The sequence below is a fragment of the Convolutriloba macropyga genome, chromosome 4, assembly GCF_964194025.1.
Source record: "Convolutriloba macropyga chromosome 4, txConMacr16.3, whole genome shotgun sequence".
NCBI lineage: Eukaryota > Metazoa > Xenacoelomorpha > Acoela > Convolutidae > Convolutriloba > Convolutriloba macropyga.
In genome coordinates this window covers 70,127,877-70,150,997 of record NC_134471.1, presented here as the reverse complement: position 1 = coordinate 70,150,997, position 23,121 = coordinate 70,127,877, and the positions used below count along the sequence as shown (strand labels likewise).

General features: G+C 36.0%; 1 protein-coding gene and 1 non-coding gene across 4 annotated transcripts in view; one reads left to right on the top strand and one right to left on the bottom strand.

The window, feature by feature from the left end:
- Window positions 1-23,121, top strand: part of LOC142337867 (E3 ubiquitin-protein ligase HERC2-like) — a 159,742-nt gene that overhangs the window by 94,303 nt on the left and 42,318 nt on the right. For all 3 annotated transcript variants that reach the window (XM_075387469.1, XM_075387467.1, XM_075387468.1), the window contains exons 26-29: window positions 14,684-14,903; window positions 18,713-18,869; window positions 19,249-20,142; window positions 20,559-20,727. In XM_075387469.1, the coding sequence (XP_075243584.1) occupies window positions 14,684-14,903; window positions 18,713-18,869; window positions 19,249-20,142; window positions 20,559-20,727 (1,440 nt within the window). The remainder of the gene's footprint in view (window positions 1-14,683; window positions 14,904-18,712; window positions 18,870-19,248; window positions 20,143-20,558; window positions 20,728-23,121) is intronic.
- Trnal-cag (transfer RNA leucine (anticodon CAG)) lies at window positions 13,030-13,111 on the bottom strand. The gene has a single exon. It is a non-coding gene; the product is annotated as a tRNA-Leu (tRNA).

Genomic DNA, 23,121 nt, shown 5'->3' with positions numbered 1-23,121 from the left:
GTCTGCTTGACGGATAAGTGTTGCGTTCTCTGAGTTTTTAGTGTTGATTCACGTTTTAAGTGACTTGTTTTTCACTTATTTTAGGAATATTTTGCGTTTTTTTCTTTTCCTGTAGTAATAGCTGAGCTATTTTTTATATTCAAGATTAAATCAAATTATGAATTTTAAACTTAGGTTTTAGTTTGCTTCGAATGATCATATTCAGCAAAAAATTAATGATGAAGAGGTCAGAACAGTAGACGCGCAAACACACTACGGAGCCGTCTTTGTTTGAGTTATTAGCCGCCGTCAGCCTCTTAAACGGCTATTATTTAGGTGCTCTCCTCTTTTACAATTCAAAGAATTTGAATTGTATTGGGGCGTTGTTTTTTTTCAAGATGTGTTCACACATTTTTCAATGAGTGTATCTTTCAAAACGGGATAAACAGGTAAAGCCCAGCGGGCTTTAGAGGCCCAAAGTTGGCTTCATTAGTGCTTAAAGTAGTGCAGCTGCTGGGATGGCCTTAATTTAATGCAATTTTTTTGGGGATTTTTTTGTTTTTTTTTGCCGATCAGATTAAGGTTAAAATTTTTAATATTTTAGGAAGGCCTTTTGCGAGACAAAATTACTTATGGCCATTTTATGAGCTATATGTTTTGGTACTACAAACACAAACACGTAAAATGATACTATTTTTTGCGAGTTTGGAGTTTTTCCAGCTTCAGGGGCCAGGGAAAGTCAGGTTTGATAATAGGGCACTGCATAGTTTCTATTAACGATGGATTTGTTTTCAATATTTTAATGTCTCAAATTTTTATCATTTGATAAAATTTGCAATTTTTTTAAAAGTTTTTGTCAATTTTTGATATTTGTCCATTCTCAAGTGCCAGAAAACTTATTCCACGATCTGATAAAAAAAGTTACTGCAGGGTTGTTAGCTTCAATGGATTTGTTTTCAACAATTTAAACTTCAGAACTTTAGAAATTTGTTGATAAAATTTGCATTTTAAGTTTTTTCAAATTATTTGTTATTCAGATTTTTTTGCCTCAGTCGCCAGGTAACCTCATCCAGGGTTTTTAGTATGTTTTAAATAGTTGCTAGGGGGCAATTGAATGGTTTTCAACACTTTAGTAGAACGAATTTATATTTTGTGAAATTTTCTGAAAAACTGCCTATCTATCTTTAAGCCAATCAATTTTTTAAAGCTTGGAATTGGGTTACTGGATAGCCTCTAGAGACACAGAAATGATTCTGAAATTTTTAATATCACAATTTTCAGCACCATTTTAATGTAATTTGTCATTGATTTCATTTCTTTTTAAATTTTTGGTCATTTTCGAATTAATCGATCTTTAAGGGCCAATAATTTTTTTTCTGTTCTTGCAGATATAATACTGAACCGATTTCAGAAACAAAAACTGGTTTTAACGTTTTTTTTGAATTAGGTTTATTTAAAGGGATCAAATTTTGCCTGAGGGGTAAAAGCTTCGAGAGTTTTAGCAATGAGTATATTTTTGTTTAGTTTGTTTTATTGTTTTAGTTTCTTAATTTTTTGAGATGATTTTGTTTGTGTTTTGGCTGGCATCGTTCAATTGATCTGCTAGTGAAGCAGAGTACCTCTAAATTTTTCATTCAATTCTTGAATTGTATTTCAGGACTTGTCCTGCTATGTTTTTTTAATTCGCTTTACCTTTTGATCACGTCTCGTTACAGGAGTCATGATTTTCATGTTTGACTTCTGACTTACTTCACTCCCTGTTTCAACTCAATGGATTTTAAGTTCTTTCAATCATTGAATTGCGCAATATAGTGAATACGGTCAAAGTCAAAAGCGCAAAATAAATTGGAGGGGGTCAGACATCAAAATCAATAATGAAACCGGGTAAAACCCAGTTTTTTTTCCGTTACCAATTTTGACTGTACCGTAACCCTGACGTAAAATCCAATAAAAAACACTGATAGTTTTCAGCGTTTTGTAAGGGCAATAATGTTCATCTGCTATTTTTATGCGTTTTATTCCTAACAGGGTGTACTAAGACTCAATCGTCGCTATTCTACGGGAATAGCAAGAAGGTTAAGCAGTGACTTGTTTATTTTTATTAATAGCCGCGAAGCGATAGCGGTTATTATTGTGGGCATTGTGGTTTTTTCTAGGTCAAAGAATTTGAATTGTATTGGGGCGCTGTGTTTTTTTTAAGGTGTGTTCACACATTTTTCAATGACTTTGATCTTTCAAAACGGAATAAACAGGTAAAGCCCAGCGGGGATTAAGTTTCATTAACGGCCCAAAGTGAGCTTTAGTAGTCCCGCAAGTGCTTAGAGTGGTGCAGCTGCTAGAATGACCTTGATTAAAGGTCAAAAGGTCAGTTTTAGGAGTTTTTGGGGCTCAAAATATTGCAATTTTTCATGGTTTTTTTTGTGATTTTTTTTAATTTTAGTCTTCCGTTTAAGTTTTTGAAAAGTGATGAAGTCATTTTGCGAGACAAAATAACTTGTTATGACCATTTCATGAGCTATATGTTTTTGTACTACAAATACAAACATTCAAAATGTTACTAATTTTTGCAATTTTTTTTTCAAGTTTTGAAAATTTTTGTCATTTTTTGAGTTTTTCCAGCTGCAGGGGCCAGGAATTGTCCTTTGTGGTTATGGAGCATTGCATGGTTTGTAGTAATGGTGGATTGGTTTTCAACATTTTAGCGTCCCAAAATTTGGCATTTTTTAAATATAAAGTTTGCAATTTTTTCAAGGTTTTCTAAAGTTTTTGTCAATTTTTGATATTTTTCCATTCTCAAGTGCCTCAAGCCTATTCCACGGTCTGATAAAGAGTTACTGCATGGTTGTTGGCTTCAATGGATTTGCTATCAACAATTTAGCTTCTCGAATTTTAGAAATTTTTTGATAAAATTTGCAATTTCAAGTTTTTTTCAAAACATTTGTCTTATTCAGGTTTTCTTGCCTCAGTAGCCAGCTAACCTCATACGGGGTGTTATAATATGTTTTTGGATAACCGCTAGAGGAAAATTGAAAGGTTTCCAACATTTTAATTGAACGATTTTCTATTTTTTGAAGTTTGAGATTTTTTCTTAAAGTTATTGCCTATTGATCTTTGAACCCATGAATTTTTTAATGCTTGGAAAGGGGTTAATGGATAGCCTCTAGAGACACAGAATTGATTCTGAAGATATTAATATCACAATTTTCAGTAAATTTTAAATTTTGCAATCGATTTTATTTTTTATATTTTTCGGTCATTTTTGAGTTAATTGATCTTCAAGGGCCAATGAATTTTTTCAGGTCATGCAGATATAATACTGGACTGATTAAAAAAACAAAAAATGGTCTTGAACATATTTTTGAAACATGTATTTTTAAAAGGATGAAACTTTGCCTAAGGGAAAAAAAGCTTCGAGTTTTAGTAATGAGTATATTTTTGTTTAGTTTGATTGTTTTAGTTGCTCAAATTTTTGAGATGATGTTGGTGGTTTGGCTTTGTTCGATTGATCTGCTGGTCAGGTAGAGTACTTTTAAGTTTTTAATTCAATTCTTTGAATTGTTTCCTGCTATGTTTTTTTAATTCGTCGTCTCCTTCGTTGATTCTTACGACCTGACTTCTTGGAATTGACTTTTTCAATGACTTCAGTGACTTCTACTGCTTTGCAGGTAAAGTTTGTGTTCGTGACGTCATTTCTGCTTGTAGGTCAATTGCGTGACTTACTTCACTAAAAAAATGACTTCTGTACTCACTTTTGAAACTTTAAATTTTGTGAACATTTTTATTCAAAATCAATAGTTTGCATCTAAGTAGTTGCAAACTTATACGCCCTAATTCTTGAATATTAGTCTTGAGTTTTTGATTTCGAATATCAATTTTGAAAAAGCTCTCCTCATAGACCGTATGTGTCATAAAATTGACAGTCCGAATCTAACCGAAAAAGTCTAGTGATCTTTTAAAGGACTGCTGGTCGATCTGTCTATCTTATATCTTTAGTTGTTTCAATTCATGGAAGGCCACAAGCGTCTATTGCGGCTATTTTCCGGCAATCTGCTGACTATGTTTTACACTACATGCAACTGATATTTTGAGTGAAATAAAGTAGCTCAGTGTAAATTTTGTCTAGATTCATGCAGAAGTAGACACCCCTCTCAAAACTTCCTTGCTTTTCAGTATTTACTTTATATGCATCTTTTGTCTGATAGATTTGAAGTTTTTTGTAGCTTCTCCACAATTGACTACGCGATTTTCGCGTAACGTAAACTGCTTTCATTCAGAATGTTTAATTAACTAAATTTATTGCTCTTAGTGGTGTCTGTTTATGCGAAACATCAATTGAAAGTGGTGCCAGATTTAGTTTCACTGCACATATTAAATGCTGGACTTTGCGGATCATAACCACTCGTTCTCCGCCTTAAACAGCATCTTTCCTTATAGTTGGCCATGTTTTTAGATATTATTCATGAAAGACTGTCTCTACGCGTGGCCGCTGTTTTTGCCGAATTATGTTTGGTTGATTATTGTCTCCTTATTTGTTGGTTGCAACAAAGCGATTCATATTTTATCGAAGCTTGAAAAAATACAAATTTGTTAGTTAAATTTAGGATATAAAGTTGAATTCAGGACAAGATTTACGTATTAGTAGAATATTAAGTAATTCAAATGACATCTGCATAATTAAATGACGATGTTTCTATTTTGGTCATGAGTTTAGCTCGCGTTTCTTTGTTTTTCAAAGCGAGGTTTGCTCTCTGTGTTTCTTTTCTAACGTCATAACACCTTCGTTTTTTGGGACACGTGAAATCAATTGAATACATTCTGTTCAGTTGTCTTCTGACCAGTAGCAAGCTGGATATAAATAATTGGGTTATGGTAATAAACGCATACGGATAGAAGTAATATGTGAAGTATGGGTCATTTGAAGACCAAAGCACCAGACCAAGGGCAATTGATGAATCGGGCAAACATATTTGCAGAAGATAGTTCTCAATCGTTTCAAATTTGTAAAACATGCTCAAGATTCGAAGGAGAAAAGGTTGTGCAATCAGGATTAACAGAAATCGGATCGTGATCAAATTTCGATCTGTTTGGTTAAATACTGAGGTCAAGTCTGCTGAGTTTTTGTCATTTTGAGAGCGAAGTTGCACGCCTAAACAAATAAAAACTGCGAGAAGTAGAACCAAGTTGAGGAGTTGGGAGAATCGAAAGGTTGTTTTGGTTAGATTTTGAGACAGTTTGCCCAATACAAATCCGATCATTCGCAACAAGAATAGACTGATAAGAAAAGAGTTCAAGTATAATTGGTCAACGGGTAAATTTTGATCGCTGTAATAAGTGACATAAATATATACAAAATACATGTTTGTAAAGGCTATGCTCAAAATGGGACTGAAAATGCCTTCCAATATTGTTCCAATTTCGTCCGAGTTTTGCTGCTTTTTGTTCTCGAATATACGATACATAACACCAGGATGCGTCATTGATAGTAAAGCCAATAAATGGGAATCATTGACGAAAATTACTGTACAAATTGTACGAACGATCGTCAGTAGAATGTAGTAAATATATGGAATTACTGAGCCCGAGTTCTGGTTTTGTTGCAGCTGACCATTGCCATTAGAAGATACAGGATTCAATGGTCCGCGATTTGTGCTCGGTGGTTTAGAAATGCACACGCCATGGAAAAGTTCAGATAATCCGAGAATGCAGGGAAATATTGCCCAGAATACATCCATGTTTTTGAAATGTTCTTCTAAGACTGTCAAAACATTAGATGAGTTTGCTTTATGTGATACAGGCAAAAAATGTTGGTGGTTGTGGTGGTAATCTAGCCTCATGAATATTAATTAAGCATTCAAAGTAAGGTAGGTCTGTGAAGGCAATGGGGAGGAATTGTTGAGTATTTAAATGAGCTCCGAGATAAATTTTAATAAAGCACAATTGGGCTGTGGCTACGGGCAATGTAAGACCCTATATCTAATGCGTGCTCAGTTTTGAAAAGTGGGAAAGGCACGCGAGTACGCGTGACGAAGGGATACTGCCTCCACTAGTAATTATTTATATCTAGTGGATATAATTTGTATCCAGGTAGAAGTTGAAAGTGGAACTAGTAATGGCAAATAGTTAGTACTTATTTCTGCCTTTGATATTATCCATCTATCTAATCATTAGACATTTTATTTGCAAATAAAAATTTATCAACAACTCGCGTGATGTCGGGGGTAACTTATAGGCCCGAAGCATTTAACAAAATAGCCGAATTAATAACAGACTATCCCGTATGTAGTCTCTGCTTAGTGGTTGCAGTAAGAGGTGATAATTTTAAGAAGGGTAATTTTATTGAATAAGGACTATAAAAAATGTTCTTTGAAATGGATGGTTTTACGGAAAAAGCCACCTGTAATAAAGTTGATTCCGAAGTTAAAGCACTTTTATTCAAATTGAGGCGTTAACCTTTTGACAGAAAAACAAATGCCGGAATGCAAATTGTGTCATAAAATTGTTCCATGTTTTTTCATTGCTTCTCAGAGCGGTACATCAAAGAAAAAGCGGTGGTAGTAATAAGGCTGTTTGAGTGTTTTTTATGGGCCAGTATCGAACGTCTCGCATTGTTCTTTCTGTTCCAATGAGCGAATGTTGCCAGCACACATCAAAAGAAGAGATGCAATGTTATTTGTGGCCATTTGTTTTTGTTGTTCCAGTGGAACAAATATGACTTAGCTGATGATGATAGCCTTTTCAAGTCACCACTGAGTTTCTTTGAAATTAAGCTGCGTTTTGTTTGGTTCTTGCGGATATAATGAAGCTTGTTTAGAAACCTTTGAAGTTGCTTTTACCGATATGAGCAGGTCATATGATCAAATGCAATTTGTTCTGGACAAACCTTGGATGATGAAAGAGTTACGAAAACTGTTGCAGGGTTAATCGAGAAGCAAATTTTTTTGATCTTTGTTACTTACAACAACAGGTGGTAAAGCTAAATTTGTTTTGTTCTTGGGATTTTGTTATTACTGTGTGATGTTACATGTTACTTTAACCCCCCCCCCCCCGTCTATGATTATCACAATACCGAATACAGAGCCCTCGTATTTTTAAGTCCAATATATGGCGATGAATATTAATTTAATTGAACTTAGAGTTAAATTTTTTCTTAGAAAAGTTTATTATTTTGATCTCAAAAAATAAAAGCAATTATTTTGATCCTGAGGGTCTCTTTTTTCGGCAATTACTTTTTGTACCAATGTTTTGTCAGACAATAGTTTTTCTATCAAAATTCTGTATTTTTTCCCGACTTACGCTGCTCTCATTCCGAATTAAGTTTGGGGGCGATGAAATCAGTGTACGAGAGTGTTCTGGAACAAACTGTAAGGCCTTCTTTCGAAGCCTGATTGTAGTGGCGTTATAGTCCCGTGCCACTGAGGAGGGCTAGAATCTTCTCTTTCATACTCACACTGTCGATCGGAATTAAGTTATGTTTGGCTGAGGAAGTTTAATTTTTTCTCAATCCAACAGAGCAGATTTATACAATGTTCAACGGCTTAAGACAGAACAGGCCTGCCGCCAGGAAAGAGGTGAAAATAATCGCACCTTTTCTGTCTTTATTAAATTAACTTTGATGGAGATAGTTGACAGCTAGCTGCTCTGACTTGACCTCTGATACCTCTGTTCGTACGGAGAAAAATGTGAAGGTAGCTTTTCTGTGTTGTTACAGTGTTCAGACCTCGACCAATATCTTAGTGAGCTAACTTTGCTCAAATGCATTTATTTGTTTTTTTGTACTACCCACGTCTGCTCTGTTTTATTTCGGTGCTGTCTGTATTTTAATTTGATCTACTTTGTTCCGTATTTTAAGCGTACATTTAATTATTAATTGCTCTTGAACGAAGTTCATAGCAATTATTGTAAACATGTGTGTCTTTTTATATGCAAAATTTTCGCTTGACAATTTTGTCTTTCCGAGTGACTTTTACGCCCTTGACTTTTTGAGTTTCGCGTGATCTCAAGTTCTCTCTCAATCATAATTTCAAGCAGCTAAATTGATTTGGCGGCAATTTAATACTAAAAGTCAATTGAAAAGTGCGCCGAAACTGATGCCCTTTTTAACCTTAAATCTTAATAGTGGTATATGATAACCTCTAATGTGGTTATTTGAAGCCCACTATTGAACTTTTTAGACCCCCCACCCCGCCCGAATGAAATAGGCTGCAATTGATTAGAGCTCTTACTAGTCGTTCGAGAGCAATTTTTCCGACGTTTAGTGGATTATGATTTCCTTTTTACTTGGCAGTTTTATTAAGATATTGTTAATTGAGCTCAAACAAAGGTTACAGCTTTTATGCTAGTCCTGCGGTCTTTTTATGCAATTTTTCGCTCCGTCAATTTTTTTTGTCTGACGCTTATATCTTCTCGTCCTCAAAAACGAAATAAGCATGTAAAGCCCTGCGGAGCAGCTCTAAGAGCTTTACTAATCTCAAAGTGTGCAAATCACCGGAGCTGCCATAAAATCTCTTAAATCTGGTATAAGGGGCAATTTTAGCTATTAAAACCTCCGCCCTCGTGCACGCCCTATTGTTAACATCTCTAAGCCCCAGCTAGCTGCTGCCGAAGCCAACCGCTCGCTGATGTTTGACCAGTATGCCCGACTTTGGCCGATTAATTGATTCGACCAATAGCCGCCGCTTTCACTCTCTGAACGGCTCTTATTTAGGCGCTCTCCTCGTTTTTTTTTTACTATTCAAAGAATTCAAATTGTATTGTGGCACTGTTTTCTTCAAAGATCAGTTTACATATTTCATGACTTCGAAATCTAATTGAAGTGATGATTTTGGCCACGCCGAAACAGGAAGTGGAGCAAAAACCGAGTGTTTTTGTGGCTTAAAATTTGTTCTTTCTGGTTTTTAAGGAGAGTGGGAAAACGGTGATTGAACAACTACGTTTTCTAGCTAGTGGTTTGCTGCTGATTTGTGCGAATTTGACTTTAATTTTGACTGTTTTTTCGATTGGATTTTTTGCAAATGGTTTTTCCAAATAATTGATAGCCCAATTTAGATCTAGTTTTTTTTCTAGTCAATGAACAATCCGAAAGTTGTAGGACATTTGTCCTGTTTTTTTAATTTCGTTCATTTTTTTCATTTTACTGAAGTAATGACTTTGACTCCGGACTTTGACTCCGGACGCAGCCGCTATTTCAACTGAATGGATTTTATGTTCTTTCACTCGTTGAATTAGTGAATGCTGTCAGGGTCAAAGTGCAAAATTGAAAAAAAAGGTTAAACCGATAAAACTTGATCACAAGGAGTGAGCTGGCATTAAAGTTAGGCTAAATATCCATGCGTCTAGAAGCTGAATTGAGTGTTTTCGAATCTAACTGAAACTGCACATAAAATTAGAACAGTTTTTGACTTTAAAATTTCTGTTGGTCAATGGGTCAACGGTGGCTATTTTCAGGGAGTTTGCTGGCTATGATATTGACATAAAATTTTTTCTTACTTTTGTTTTCAGTGCTTCTTTTGAGTGCTATTGATATCGTACATGTGTTCTAATTGTGCCTATTTGTAATTGCTTGAGTCATCAAAGGGCAGCTGATACTTTTGACTTTGACTCTATTTGTTGTCATAAACATTAGTGAACAATTGATTTTTTTTTCTCTTTTTAAAAGGTTAATGTTGCCCTGACTCTTAGTAGAATCAATGACAGTTCTCAATAATGAGAAGCAATTATTGTCAACGCTTGTGTCTTTTTTATGCAAATTTTTTGCCATTGACAAATTAGTCATTGATTTCTCAAGTGAATTTCACGCACTTCTTGATTTCTTAGTGATTTCAATTGCTCTCACTCCGAAAAAAAGTTTGTTGTTCAAGCAGAACTGATGTTAGGGAGACTATGACAAGGCCCTGATAGCCGAGTGGTTAATGCCTCTGTCGAAGTTACGGAATCGGACTCAGATGGTCGGGGTTCGAACCCGACTTTCGTGTGGTTTTTCGACGTTAGTCGGTTTGTTTGTTCGACTGTCTTTGTGCTTTTGTTCTAGAACATTCTGCGACTTTTCCGTCGGTTTATATTATCGATCTCATAGGGGACAGGCTGCTAATACATGTAAGGTTAATCGGCTTAACTGTTTCGGTTGAAAGCTAAAGCTTTCTACGACTTGAAACTATTTGTTTTAAAGATTGTTTTTTTATTTGTTTACGAGTTTTTATTGAGCTGCTTGAGTCCATATCAATGGTCTCTCTGTTTTTGACTTGCTTTTCAAAAAATAGAAGTTTTTTTGCTCAGTCTCAAAATTAACAGTTTTCATTGATCCTTGCAATGCGTTGTAATCTTGGTCATTTTAATAGCTATTGATTATTGTTTTACTGATTGAGATACCGTTTGTTTTCGAAATGTTTAAGTGATTTTGCGAATCGCACCTTCATTTTTAGCTGTTCCTTTTTCAGCCTTTCTCAGACTTGTTTTCAGCTATTTGAGCTGGTAAAAAATACTTTTTGACAGGTTAAATTTTTTTAGTGTCCAGCTTAAGGATTTTGAAATTAATTATATTGTTTTTTTTTACATTGACACCACTAACTTTCAAAACTTTTTAATAGCCGCCCTCATCTTCTCAGCCGGCTATTATTGTGCTCGTATTTTTTTTTACTTCGTCGAACTTTTTTTCGCTTTACCATTTTGCCGCTTTTTCGACATTTTGCGTGAAATCTTTTTGACTTCTCTAGGCTAGTTTCTCTCTTCTCTCATTCTGCTAAAAGTGAATTTGAACATCAGTTGCTAAGCAAAGCAATTCAAAATGAACAGAGTCGGTATAAAAAATTGAAGTCAGAAATAGAAACGGGATAAACCCATAAAGCCCAATTTTAGATGCCCGCTATTTGAACGTCGTTCCTATAAGTCTTAGTTACCACCTCTAATGCTTATTGGTGTTGATAGTAGCCCCTGTAGCCTCTCTCTAAGAAACAGAAGTACGTTATGTTCAAATACGAAATGCCATCAAAATAAATCGGACTTAAAAAATATTTTTGTACAAAAATCTTTTTTTTTCAATATATTCTATTCGTTCAATCCCAATCATGCTTATTGGAATCAACGGCGGCTATTTTCCGGCAATCTGCGGGTATGTTTTGATTTTTTAATTTCCTTTGTCATTAATTCCCACGAGCTTGTTGTATTGTGTATTCATTCTATGGATTCAATATTTTCTTAAAAAGGTTATTTTTTGTTCAGTTTTGTTCTTATAGATTTTGTTTCCTTGGTTTGATTTTGCTGTAAATTTGTTAATTGTCAGGACGTTGGTTCCTGCTGTTTTTTGGTTCGATTCACCTTTTAATCGCGTTTTTCGTTTCACATAAGTCACATCTTTAAATTTTGACACCTGACCGACCTACCTCACTCACTGTTTTAACTAAACGGATTTGTTCCTTCACTCATTGAATTACGCAATTAAGTGAAAATGATCAAGGTGAAAAGAGCAAAATCAAGAGCGACGGTATAACGCGATAAAAGCTGGTCATTTTAAATGTACAAATCATTATACGCGTCAATTAAATTCCGCATATCGTAAATTGAAATTTTATTAGAGTTTTTAAAGGAAACAGTGACAGTAAATTGGTAAATAGATAGCAATTACCGTAAATTGATATGCCACATAAAGCAGGACTGTAATGAGAAGGAAGCCCTGGATTGTACATTTTAGATTAAACGGATCTTTTCCGTTTGTGCCCCCCCTAGCTTAGTAGGCGCATATTATTTGCACGGTTCTACTTCTTTTCACCCTGATTCATTTAACCCCGCATATTTTAACACCTCATCATTTAACCCCTCTATCATTTCATTCCGCCAATTAGCAGTCGACATTAAAGGCATGTTTTGTCATAATTAAGTGGATAAATTAATCCTACATTCGGTTGTGATAGTTTATATCAAGTCCCACGGGCCTCTGAGGCATGGCCATAGCCCGCGAGGCATGACCAAATGATTATATTGCTAATTTAATAATCCTTATTTTTATAGAAAGATTAAAATCGTGGTGAAATGATAGAGGGGTTAAAAGATAGGCTCTTTTCTGTTATTGCCCCCCAGCCTTATATAGCCAGTCTATTTGCACCCCCCAAATATGTTCTTTTTGGTCCTTAGAGATCCTTTATTTTAGTCATAATAAATTGCCGGTACCGGTAGACGAATGAATGAATTTTTGTTTCCGGTTGTCAAAAAAATTAGTGCCATAAAGCTATTCCTGCAAAACAAAAGCGAAAAAATATTTAAAACACGATTATTCTTTGTCTGCTTACATTATAAGCAAAGTTTGATTACCGTATACGTCTTAATTTCAAAACTTGGCTGCACAATTAAATGCAAATGCCGTTTGTATATAATTGTTAGTGTATGAAATGAAACCAATATGCTATAATATGTATAAGTGGGGGGTGCAAACGGACGTGGGGGGGGGGGGGGGGGGGCAATAACAGAAAAGAGCCAAAAGATAGAGGGGTTAAATGATACAGGGATGAATAAATCGGGGTTAAATGATAGAGGGGTTAAATGATACAGGGGTGAATAAATCGGGGTTAAATGATAGGGAGGTTAAATTAATAGGGGTGAAAAAACTGGACACCTATTTGCACATAATGATTTAATGTGGAATAACACGTGCTCTCAAGCGGGGGGGGGGGGGGGGGGCACAAACGGAAAAGATCCGATTAAACTTCTAAGCATTGTTAGATAATGCGCAATTAGTTGACCCATCCTGCTTTATCAGTTTATATTTCTCAGTGTAGTACAGAGGCATGAGCTTTACTCTGACTTACGTTCTTGTCCGCTCTTCTAGCGATCTGTAGATTAATGGGTAAAGAAACACGCGCAAATCATTCATTTTTAAAAGAAAGCATCTTTCCCATTATAGCCCAACATAATAGCATTTTATAGTAACTAAAAGCTATAAGTTAAAGCTCCACTTTGCGTGATGGGTTATATAACGGTAAAAGACAAATTGAAATCCTGTTTTGAATTAGGGACGTGTTATTGTTGGCTATGAAGCTAATAACGCTGCTATGCAAAAACAGCTGACAGGAGTGGGATTCGAACCCACGCATCCGAAGATACTGCGACCTGAACGCAGCGCCTTAGACCGCTCGGCCATCCTGCCTTGATACGATGGTGTTCTGGTACAAAAATACAACAACCTACCTTGATAATTATCTAGAAACATTTTATAAAAGCTAAACAAGACTTGCATTTCCCATGTTACAAATCAATTTTGTGATTTAGTTCAAGTCCCTACCGTCGGGAGACAATTTTTTGTTGAAAGGAAAGATATTGAAAATATTATTTGGGCTCTTTTCTGGTAACGCCCCCCCCCCCCCAGCCCTCTATAGCCGTTAATTGTAAGAGCGATATTTGAATTTCATTGAAACAAGAGTGTCTAGGTAGATTGAAGGCACTTTCAGAATAGTTTCCTTAAAAAGCATTCCCTCGTCGTAGCCGATAACGCCAAAAATGGCATATTACAGAAATTTCTATTGATGCTCAAACAGGCGACGCCCGTTGGGCATGAAGTTCTCGCAAAGCGCAATTGCTCAATCGTCTCTTAGTCGGGGGTTCGTTTATTGAAACTCAGTTTGGATCTTTTCAACAATTGCCCCCCCCCCCCCTTTGGTACCTAGTAGAGAATCGCCACCCCTTCTGTGCTATACTTTACCACGATATTACTTGGCCTACAGTTTAGATAGCCGAATATCAGTTTAAGCGCAATTGCGGACCGCTGTTCACGGCCATGCCTCTCATGCGCTGTGGGATGTAATCCGGAAATCGGGGGTCGGTTATCGCGGCAAAGCCGCGAAGCGCGCCCACCGACCCGCCAGTCGGAAATTCTTTTCGCTTTGTATTCCGGTTCGGCTAGTTGCCATACCATGGAGTATTTTATTCAATTCAATTTAAACATAGTATGCGCATGCGTGGAAAGTTTATTAGTCGTCTCTGATTGGTTAATAAATGGCTCGCTTATATTCTATTCAAGAATAGCCCCCCTTTTGCAAAGGGGGGGGGGGGGGCAATTGTTGAAAAGATCCCTCAGTTTAAAGAGGACATAAGTTCATGTTGTGAATCGAGTTCTTAACCCGCGACCACTTAACCCCCACTGCGTGCATAGAAATGTATTTTGTCATGTGAGCACTCAAAACATCGTTTTAGAACTATTACTGTCAATTTAGTACAGCTTTTGGTGTTCTCTTAAGTAAAGGAAACCAGGTATTTACTAAGCAATTTTAAAGAAAATATGAAATAAACTAAAAAGTTTGCGAAAAACTTATTTTTGTTCTCGATTGTGTTTCTAGTTTCAAAAAGCAAACTTTCAAAAATTTGATTTTGATGGGAAAAACTTGAAATTAAGACATCCTGAACTACCTTAATTTATGGCCCTATTTTAAAGAAAGAAGCAACGTTGTTTTACGTTTTAACTTTTTTAAAATTTATGATTTTATCAAAGCTGGGACCAAAAAGTCCCAATCGGGTACCTAATGGATCCGCTCCCTTACAATTTAACATGATATGAAGAAGTTGATAATTATAGTCATAAAATTTTTATGAAATCATTTTGTAATGAAATGTTTTGTCTGACCAATTTTTTGTACTCAGAGATAAACTGACAAAGACCGGAATTACCGGTGTAAAATTTTTGGACGCTCACCGCACAATTGCTACTTTAATTCTGTTGTTTCAGGGGTAAAGGAGACTACTTTCGACTGGGTCACGGGGAGGACCAGCATGAGAGGAGTCCCAAAAAGGTCGAGGCATTGCACGGTCGCAAAATAACCAAGGTTGCAGTGGGTGCATTGCACTGTTTAGCTCTAAGTGACAAGGGCGAGGTGTTCGCTTGGGGAGATAACGACCATTACCAACAGGGCAACTCTTCACACAACTGCAACAAAGTCCCTACAAAGGTACAACCGAGGAGGCATTTCAATTCATATTAGAAATCCGACATTGTAAGATGTTATTAATACGTTATTAGTCGTAAGAAGATATCTGTCTACGTACGCATTTGATAAGTAGGTGTTGGGAGGTGGGTGGTATTAAGTTAGACCTAGTAGTAAGACTTAGAGCAATTGTTTTTTTAACTTTTCTCTGATTCTTTAAAATAGTGAAGACATTATACTTAATTTAGGTTTCCTGTAGCTTAGTAGGTCCAAAATTAGCCAAGAGAGGTAAAAAGATTTTAAAAAAACTGGAAAAGAAAGTAAAACGGAAATAAAATGTTAGAAACATTTATTAGAAACTTCTTTACTATTTAATGACTTCGAAATGTCAATTTAGGTTTTAACTTTTGTCATACCTTGTTAACTTTAATGGGGTTGATTTCTCAGAATCTTTTCCCGAATTAACCAATGAGAAACATTTGTTGAACAAAGAACTACTTTAAGGAAAAGTACTTTGTCTGGAGAATGAGAAAGACAAAACAAATTTGACATATAGTTCATTTTTTATTCACATCACTAGATTCATAAAAAACGCTGAGTCCTCAAAATTAACTCTAAAATTTACTATTCATCGCATTTAAGATTTAAACACGCGTAGGGTATAATAAATATGTTGAAATCAGAAAGATAAAGATGGATTTTTGGAAAGTTTTGAATTTTTGATCACCTCCATTAAGCTTAGAACCTATGTCCCATAGTTAATTCAAGTGACGTGACTATATGACGTTAATTGATGTGACTATAAATCTGTTGATTTGACTTCATATGGGATGCTGGAAACAAGATCAGAAGAAAAATTGTAAATTTTCTCCGTCTTTTGTTCCCAATACTTCAAAGCACTCTCAAATTTATGTTTAATTGCTCTCAAACGAAGTTTGTAGCAATTCAATTAGTCCTGTCGGTCTTTTTATGCGATTTTTTGCTTGACCAATTTTTCGTCTGACGCATTTGACTTTTCTTCCTCAAAAACTGGATAAACAAGTAGCACCCAGCGGGCTCCAAGTGCTCTATATTGGAGTAATAATGCAGTACTCTTGGTTTTTGTCTCGTGGTCGGACGCTCTTTTTTTGATTTACATTTGTTCACACAGCAAAGCTTAAACAGCCAATTTTTCTGAACAGCGTCTTTCTTTCACTAACAGTTTTTGCGCGCGTGACGTAATTACTCACTCTATAGCAAAAGTTTTTAGGTAATTTGCGTGATAAGATTTTGATCATACGTGACCTACCTCACTCATTAAAATGACGTTTGTGCTAAATTTTAATTTTAATTAAATTAAGGTCAAAGGATTTAATATGTGTAATAAAGGTCCCTAATAAAAAGGCTTTTGTGGAAGGAATTTTAACAAGCTTTATTAATTTATCGCCGACTGTTTTTAATAGCGGCCAGCCTCTCAGCGGCTACTATTTAGGCGCTCTTTTTAATTCGCTTGGCTTTTTGATCGCGTTCTCACACCTGACCTCTGATGGACTTCACTCACTGTTTCAACTGAATGGATTTTGAATTCTTTCACGTATTGAATTACCTAATGTACTGAATGCGGTCAAAGTCAAAAGAGCAAAATCAAAGGAAACGGGATAAACATATAAAGCACGGTCATTAAGTCATAATCCATCATTTTCAATTTACAACTACTTCTATCTGTATTATACGGCACTTAAGTCTTATTTCGCAGCTCTTCCGGCAATCTGCCTGCTATGTTCTTTTTTTCAACTTTATCTTTGTGCGTCATTGTTACTGGAATATAAATTGCCCTTAATGCATGCTACTTCCGGTAGATTTGAAACTTGTTCGCTATATCATATTGGAGACATTTTAGAGTGTACAATATGTTTAATGTTCAGACAACCGAACAGATTTTTTTTCTTGTGAATTAGAAAGTTTTTGTCACCTAAATTTCTGCCAAGATGCCAGTAGACCACCCTCCAGATTAAAAATTGGTCGAAATATGGGCTGTCAAGCAGAACAATAAAAATTTGTTTGTTTGAGAAAGAGGAAAAAAATTATCGTTTTCAACACGTCCGTTTTTTCTTTTTGATGGTTAGATTTCTTTGAAACGTTTTCTCAATTTTTTCTCAACTCTGATGAAGTTAATAACGAACTGAAGTGCAGAACATGAGATATCTGAAATACAAAGGAATACTCTTTTTGAAAAATATAGTAAACTTTAACTTCATACGTTTTCTTCGACTTATCACGTAAAGTAAAAATATCATTATAATATTCTTTGTTAGGTTTGATTGCGATTCATTTTAGAATTGTGAGGGTATTGAAAAGTTGAAAAAAAAACAAACTTTTTTGCAAAAATGACAATATATTGGACTTAACTTGAATTTTTTTCTTGCTTTGTCAGGTTTATGAGAAATTTTCAACAGTAACTTAATTGATACTGATTGCTAAGGATTGCACAGAGAAATGGAAATTTGATTGTCTTTTATTTTCTCTGATTACATAATTTAATCATGAGGATTGTGTCCAGTCTCAATTTATTTTGTATTAGAGCGCGTATGATCGCAGCATTTTGTTTTGAAAATTGATTGTTGTTGGCGTATATTTGAGCTGAAAACTCTAGAAAACTTTTGTAAAGTGTTTAATAGCCGCCGTTAACTGTTTAATAGCCGGCTCTCAAACGAGCGCTCTCCTTTTTACAATTCAAAAAGCGAGTGTTTCTGCGGCGTGAATTTTTCACTCTAATTTTAAAATTGAGTGAGAAAACGGTGTTTGAACAAAAATTCGCTTTCTCGCTAGTTGTTTTTTGTTCACATGCGGCAGTTTCACTTTGATTTTTACTGTTTTTCTTTCAATGTTTTGGATTTTTCCAAATGGTTTTCCCAATCCATTAATAGTTCATTCTAGGCCTTGTTCTTTGTTAGAATCAAAATCACATTTCTCGCTAGTAGTTTTTTGTTCTCGCGTAAGTTTTTTGATGTGATTTTCTTGAAATGGTTTTCCCAATTCACTCATTGTCTGTTCTAGGTCTAGTTTTTGCTTAGTCAATGATAATTCTTTGAATTGTACGACAATTCTTTGAAATGTACGTCAGGACTTGTCCTGCTATGTTTTTTTTTAATTCGCTTTACGCTTTACGAATTACGCAATCTAGTGAATATAGTCAATGTCAAAAGATCGAAATCAAAAGAAACAGGATAAACCGATAAAGCCAGGTCACTAAGTCATAGTGCATTAGGTTATCAAAGTTCATTAGATCGATTGCTAGCTGATATTAGTATTAAGCTTTTGGAAGCTAAAGTATAGGTTTAGAATCTAACTGAAACTGCACACTGAATTAGAACTTAGAACTTTTGAAACTTAGTATCTCCTTTTTTTCCTTTTCTGCTTCAATCGCGATGTGCGTCTAGCGCGTCAACGGCGGTTATTTTCCGGCAATCTGTCGGCTATGTTGATTATTCTTGTTGATCAGCAATGTTTCGTGAATAGTTTTGTTTTGAAAATAAAATTACAATGCATATGGTTTTATCTTTGGTATCATTACATTAAACTGAGTGTTCTGAGCTTTTGTTTCATCACGTTGAAATCAATTGTACTCAAAGTTTCTCTGGAAAATGTGCGGCAAGTTGGGTATCACAACATTGACAATGAAAAGAAGTTAAAACTAAGAAAACTTTTTGACAAATTTAAGACGTATGGATGCTACGTATAGGTTTTTACGAGTCTTCTTATTGGGTATTGGGATCGGAGTCAGTTAAAGGGTAAATGTTTTGTTTGTTCTGCTTCATCAGTCTGCTTAATTGATTCTCTTTTTTCATGATCAGGTGTTTGGAATGACGGACGACGTTAGAGTGACGGACGTGGCCTGTGGTTCATCACACAGTGTTGCTTGGGCTGTGGACAACAGACCGCAATTCCCAGCACTCTTACAGCCGGTGCCATTCCCAGTGGAGGAAGACCCTCTCGGAATCTCGGAACTTGGTGAGAATTTTGACCTTAATTCGAATTTTTGTCGATTAAAGAATGCGAGCTGACCCAAATATCGTACAGGGCACACAATTAAATTTTTACGGGGTTTAAAGAAGTCGCATACGAACTGGAAAACATATTTTTTATGAGAACTGTTGATGATGAATGCTCAAAAATTTATATGAAAAACTTTGATGTGCAAATTCTGGACGTAGCTAGGAATGGCTTTAACTCCTAACCTTGCTTTAATATATATGGCCATTGCTGAATTGTTTGTTATTTATCGAGACAAACTGCCTCAATCTAACATCTTTCGGGGTTCTCTATCGTTGCTCCCTGTTTACACGGTTTTGTACAAAAGCATGTAACAAGATTTTCGGGTGCGTTTTAGGATGCAGTCTTTGGGCTCTGGGTCTGGATGATGAATCAGCTGCTCCTAAATCAACGTCATCAACACCGTCTTCTACGAACAAAAAACCGCCTCTGTCATCAACAACATCCTTCTCGAAGCGAGGAACTCTTCAACCTCCTACGCTCACTCACATCTTCCTTTCCATAAATTCAGAACAAGAGAAACTAAAAGCAGTCAAGCATGCAATGCAAGCTTTGAAGATCCTGTTTTGCCGAGAAGCGGTTTTAGCAGCCATTGAGCAGTCTGATATATCCACAGAATCGAACAAAGAACTAACTGAGCTATCTAGCAATGCTACAAAGTCTTCGCCAACGGATGAAAATGAGTTGTCGGACAGTAAAGACGAGATTCTCAAAACTGGCGGCGTACATGTATCGGAGTCTTCACAGAGTGACGAGGTTGAAAGGAAGTCAAAAATGCTAGAACAGATTGCAGAAATTCAACCCGAAATTATTACCAGTGTAGATCAGTTGGGAATGTCAAGTTCGAGCGTTTCTAAAGCCTCAAATCGAATTAGGCTGATGTCATCGATGTCTGTTGCTGATCATAGCTTGGATACATTTTCGCAAACAGTAGCGAAAGAGTGTAACAATCTGGTAAACTTTCTGAGACTAGCAGTTCCGTCGCCGTTCTGTTGTACGTCAAGGGCTATAATTACCAAAAATCTGGCCTCTCTGGCGAAACGAAACATGACAGTTGCTGATACAATCGCAGATGTCTGTGTGTCCATCTTGGAGGAAATTGTTGCAAATTCGCCAGAGATTTCGAGTGACTTGAAGAACAAAGGCAACGTATTGATGCAGCCAGTGCTGCAGGAGTCTGATCATCCATATAGGACTGACAGTCATGCAGTTGGAATGGTTAAAGTACCAGGTATCCAAAATATTTAGGGTGTGATTGTTTACTAAGGATTTGTTCCTCGCTGACCTATTAATTCATTTTGTTGTGATCAATAGAAAGTAGCGTATTGAAGTGGTGGTCTTGTGGAGTATGTTTTCTGACCTATACAAAACGGAACTTCATGCTTTTGGAAAAAATTGGGTTCGTAGATTTGTACTTGTGCTAAAATTGTGATTAACATAAATTATTCCTGTTAAGCCAAAAAGGCTATGTGACTAATTAGTTACATTCTTGGAGAGTTTGCCTTGGAATGCCAGAGTTCCCCTTCTCTGAGAGCTATTTTTGCCTTTGTTAAATTTTTTTAAATTCATAATGAATAGTGATTCGTTATTTCTTCTTAATGAATATCGAAGAATTTTTAACTGGAGGTTCTAAGAGACACTCTTCAGGTGCTAGATACTTGCGGATCCAGTTTGATGCCAAATGTCACACAGAGCCAAAAATGGACGTGTTGACATTGATGGACGGACACAACAACACCATTGAGCAGCTTTCAGGCAGACGTTACAAGGACTGGAATGGAGAAGTATTTGTCATGGGAGACACTGTCAAATGGAGGTAATTGTAAAGGCTCGCATGATACCGTGCGTACCACATAATGTTACCACTTTCGCATTTATTTGCATTGCTTTATATCACTGCATTAGCCAGTTTTTTATTTGAAATTGAAAAAAATGACATAGAATTGAATATATTTGAATTCGATGCTTACCCCCAATTTTATTTTCGATATGCATAGGTACTATTAAATATTAGTTTTACCAATTGATGCCATACGCATATAGTTTATGAAAAATTTTTCGTCTTTGATGTCATTGAATGAAATTTGGCAGTTTAGAATTTTGAACATATTCAAAGATGATTCAGACTGAAACTCTTAAAAACATCTAACTTGTGACCAAAACCCGTAGAAAAATCTTCCCTGTAGACGTGCATCATTTCAAAAAACTGAAAAGAATTTTTACGTTCCGAATGTTTGATCTTGTAGATTTTACAAGCGCAGCAATTTTTACAAGCAGAGCAATCGTTAGCAATTGTAAATAGGTGACGGTACACAAGATAATTATCTACAATTAACAAAACGTTTGCATTCAAAATTTTGAAAAAAACTAGCTGAAAAATAAAAAAACGCTATTAAATAATTTATGCTGCTCGATGCGAAACGTAGCTGTACAAGCTTGATTCCAAAGTAGTAAGAAGAAGCAGCATTCTTGGAAGCTGTAACCGCACACGTTGATGCATTGACTAGATTACTATTTGTTCGTGTAATTAATTGCCCTCAAACCAAGTTTGTAGCAATTATATTAGTCCTGCCGGTCTTTTTATGCGATTCCTTCTTGAAGCTAAAATCTCAAAAACGGGATAAACAGGTAGCGCCCAGCGGGCATTAAGTGCTCTTAGAGCCTTTCATCTCACTAGTCTTCAAGTATGCGATTCACACCTGTTTTGGAGACTTATGGTCTTATTGACTCCCCCGAATGTTGTCACTGTTGCCACCCCATTAGCCCCCCGGTGCAGCCCCCCGCTGCGCTCACTTACGCCCCTTCAATTAAGCTAAAGCTAGCCTCAGTAAACCGTGCCTAGCTACTGACGAAGCCAACCGCTCGACGGTCGTTTGAGAGCAATTCGCCCGAGGTAAGTCGGTTACGTTTTTTTTTTGCAGCCAGCAACAAGAACCCGGCTGCGAACAATTATTTCCCCATCTATTTGAGCTTTTCTGCTGTTTTTGACACTTGAAGGAAAGACTAAAGGTTCTAAAATATTAAGTCGTTTGCACTGCATAAAAACTTAATTTGGGCTACGAGTCTAATCTTTGAATTCAAATACTAAAAAAAATCCGAAGAATGCTGGGGAGTTGTCAAATTATGAAAAAGCAGCTTCACAAGCGTTTCATGAGCTGTTACTGCTGGTAGCAGAACGCTTTTTTTATTGTGTAGGGATTTTGAAAAAAAAGTGTTGAAATTTTTCACACTGTTTGCTTCTGAATGGATAAATTCTTTAATCGTGCATCTATGGAAAGCAACAATCCTTGCAGCTTAAAATGTTTGTGAAGACTGCTCTGGGCAGATATACGTTGGAAATCGAGACAAAAGAGATGTAAACTCTAAAATTCTTTCTTGAAGCTAAAATATCAAATATTACAATCTTGGTTTAACTTGAGCCAAATCAAAAGTCCTTTGGATCAAAAGAAAAATGGTTATCGACTTAAGTGCAAAATAGTTGACAACAGTTACTGAGAGATGCCACAAAAACTGTTTGAATGTCTAAATAAAATCATATAATAGTTTGAATTTGTACGTAACTCAAAAATGGGATTTTTTTTAAACAGCCGCCACCAGCCTCTCAATGGCTATTATTTAGGCGCTCTCCTTTTTTTAAAAAAAAAATTCGCTTTACCTTTTGATCACGTTTTCGTTTTACATAGGTCACGATTTTCACGCTTGACTTCTGACTGACTTATCACACTCACTGTTTCAACTGAATGGACTTTAAATTTTTTCAAGTATTGAATTACGCAATGTGGTGAATACGTTCAATGTCAAAATCTAAGAAACGGAAAAAAAACAATAAAGCCCGGTCATTGAGTCATAGAGCATTAAGTTTTCAAAGTTCATTAGAGAGCTTTTAGTTTAGAAGCTCAATTAAGTGTTGTTTTAGAATCTAACTGAAACTGCACGCCAAATTTAGATCACTTTTTGACACAGAAAAAAAAAGAAAAGTCGGTCAATTTTCATCTTCTTTTTTTGTTCCAATCCTAATGTGCATCCAGCGCGTCAACGGCGGCTGTTTTCTGGAAATTTGCCGGCTATGTTTACTTCCTGTCACAAAAGCGACAGAAACCAACGAAATTGTTTTAATGATATGATTAATAGCCGCACAGCGATAGCGGGGGCTATTATTGACCTTCTCTTGGTTTTTTTATTTCGTCGTCGCGATTTTTGTTACGACCAT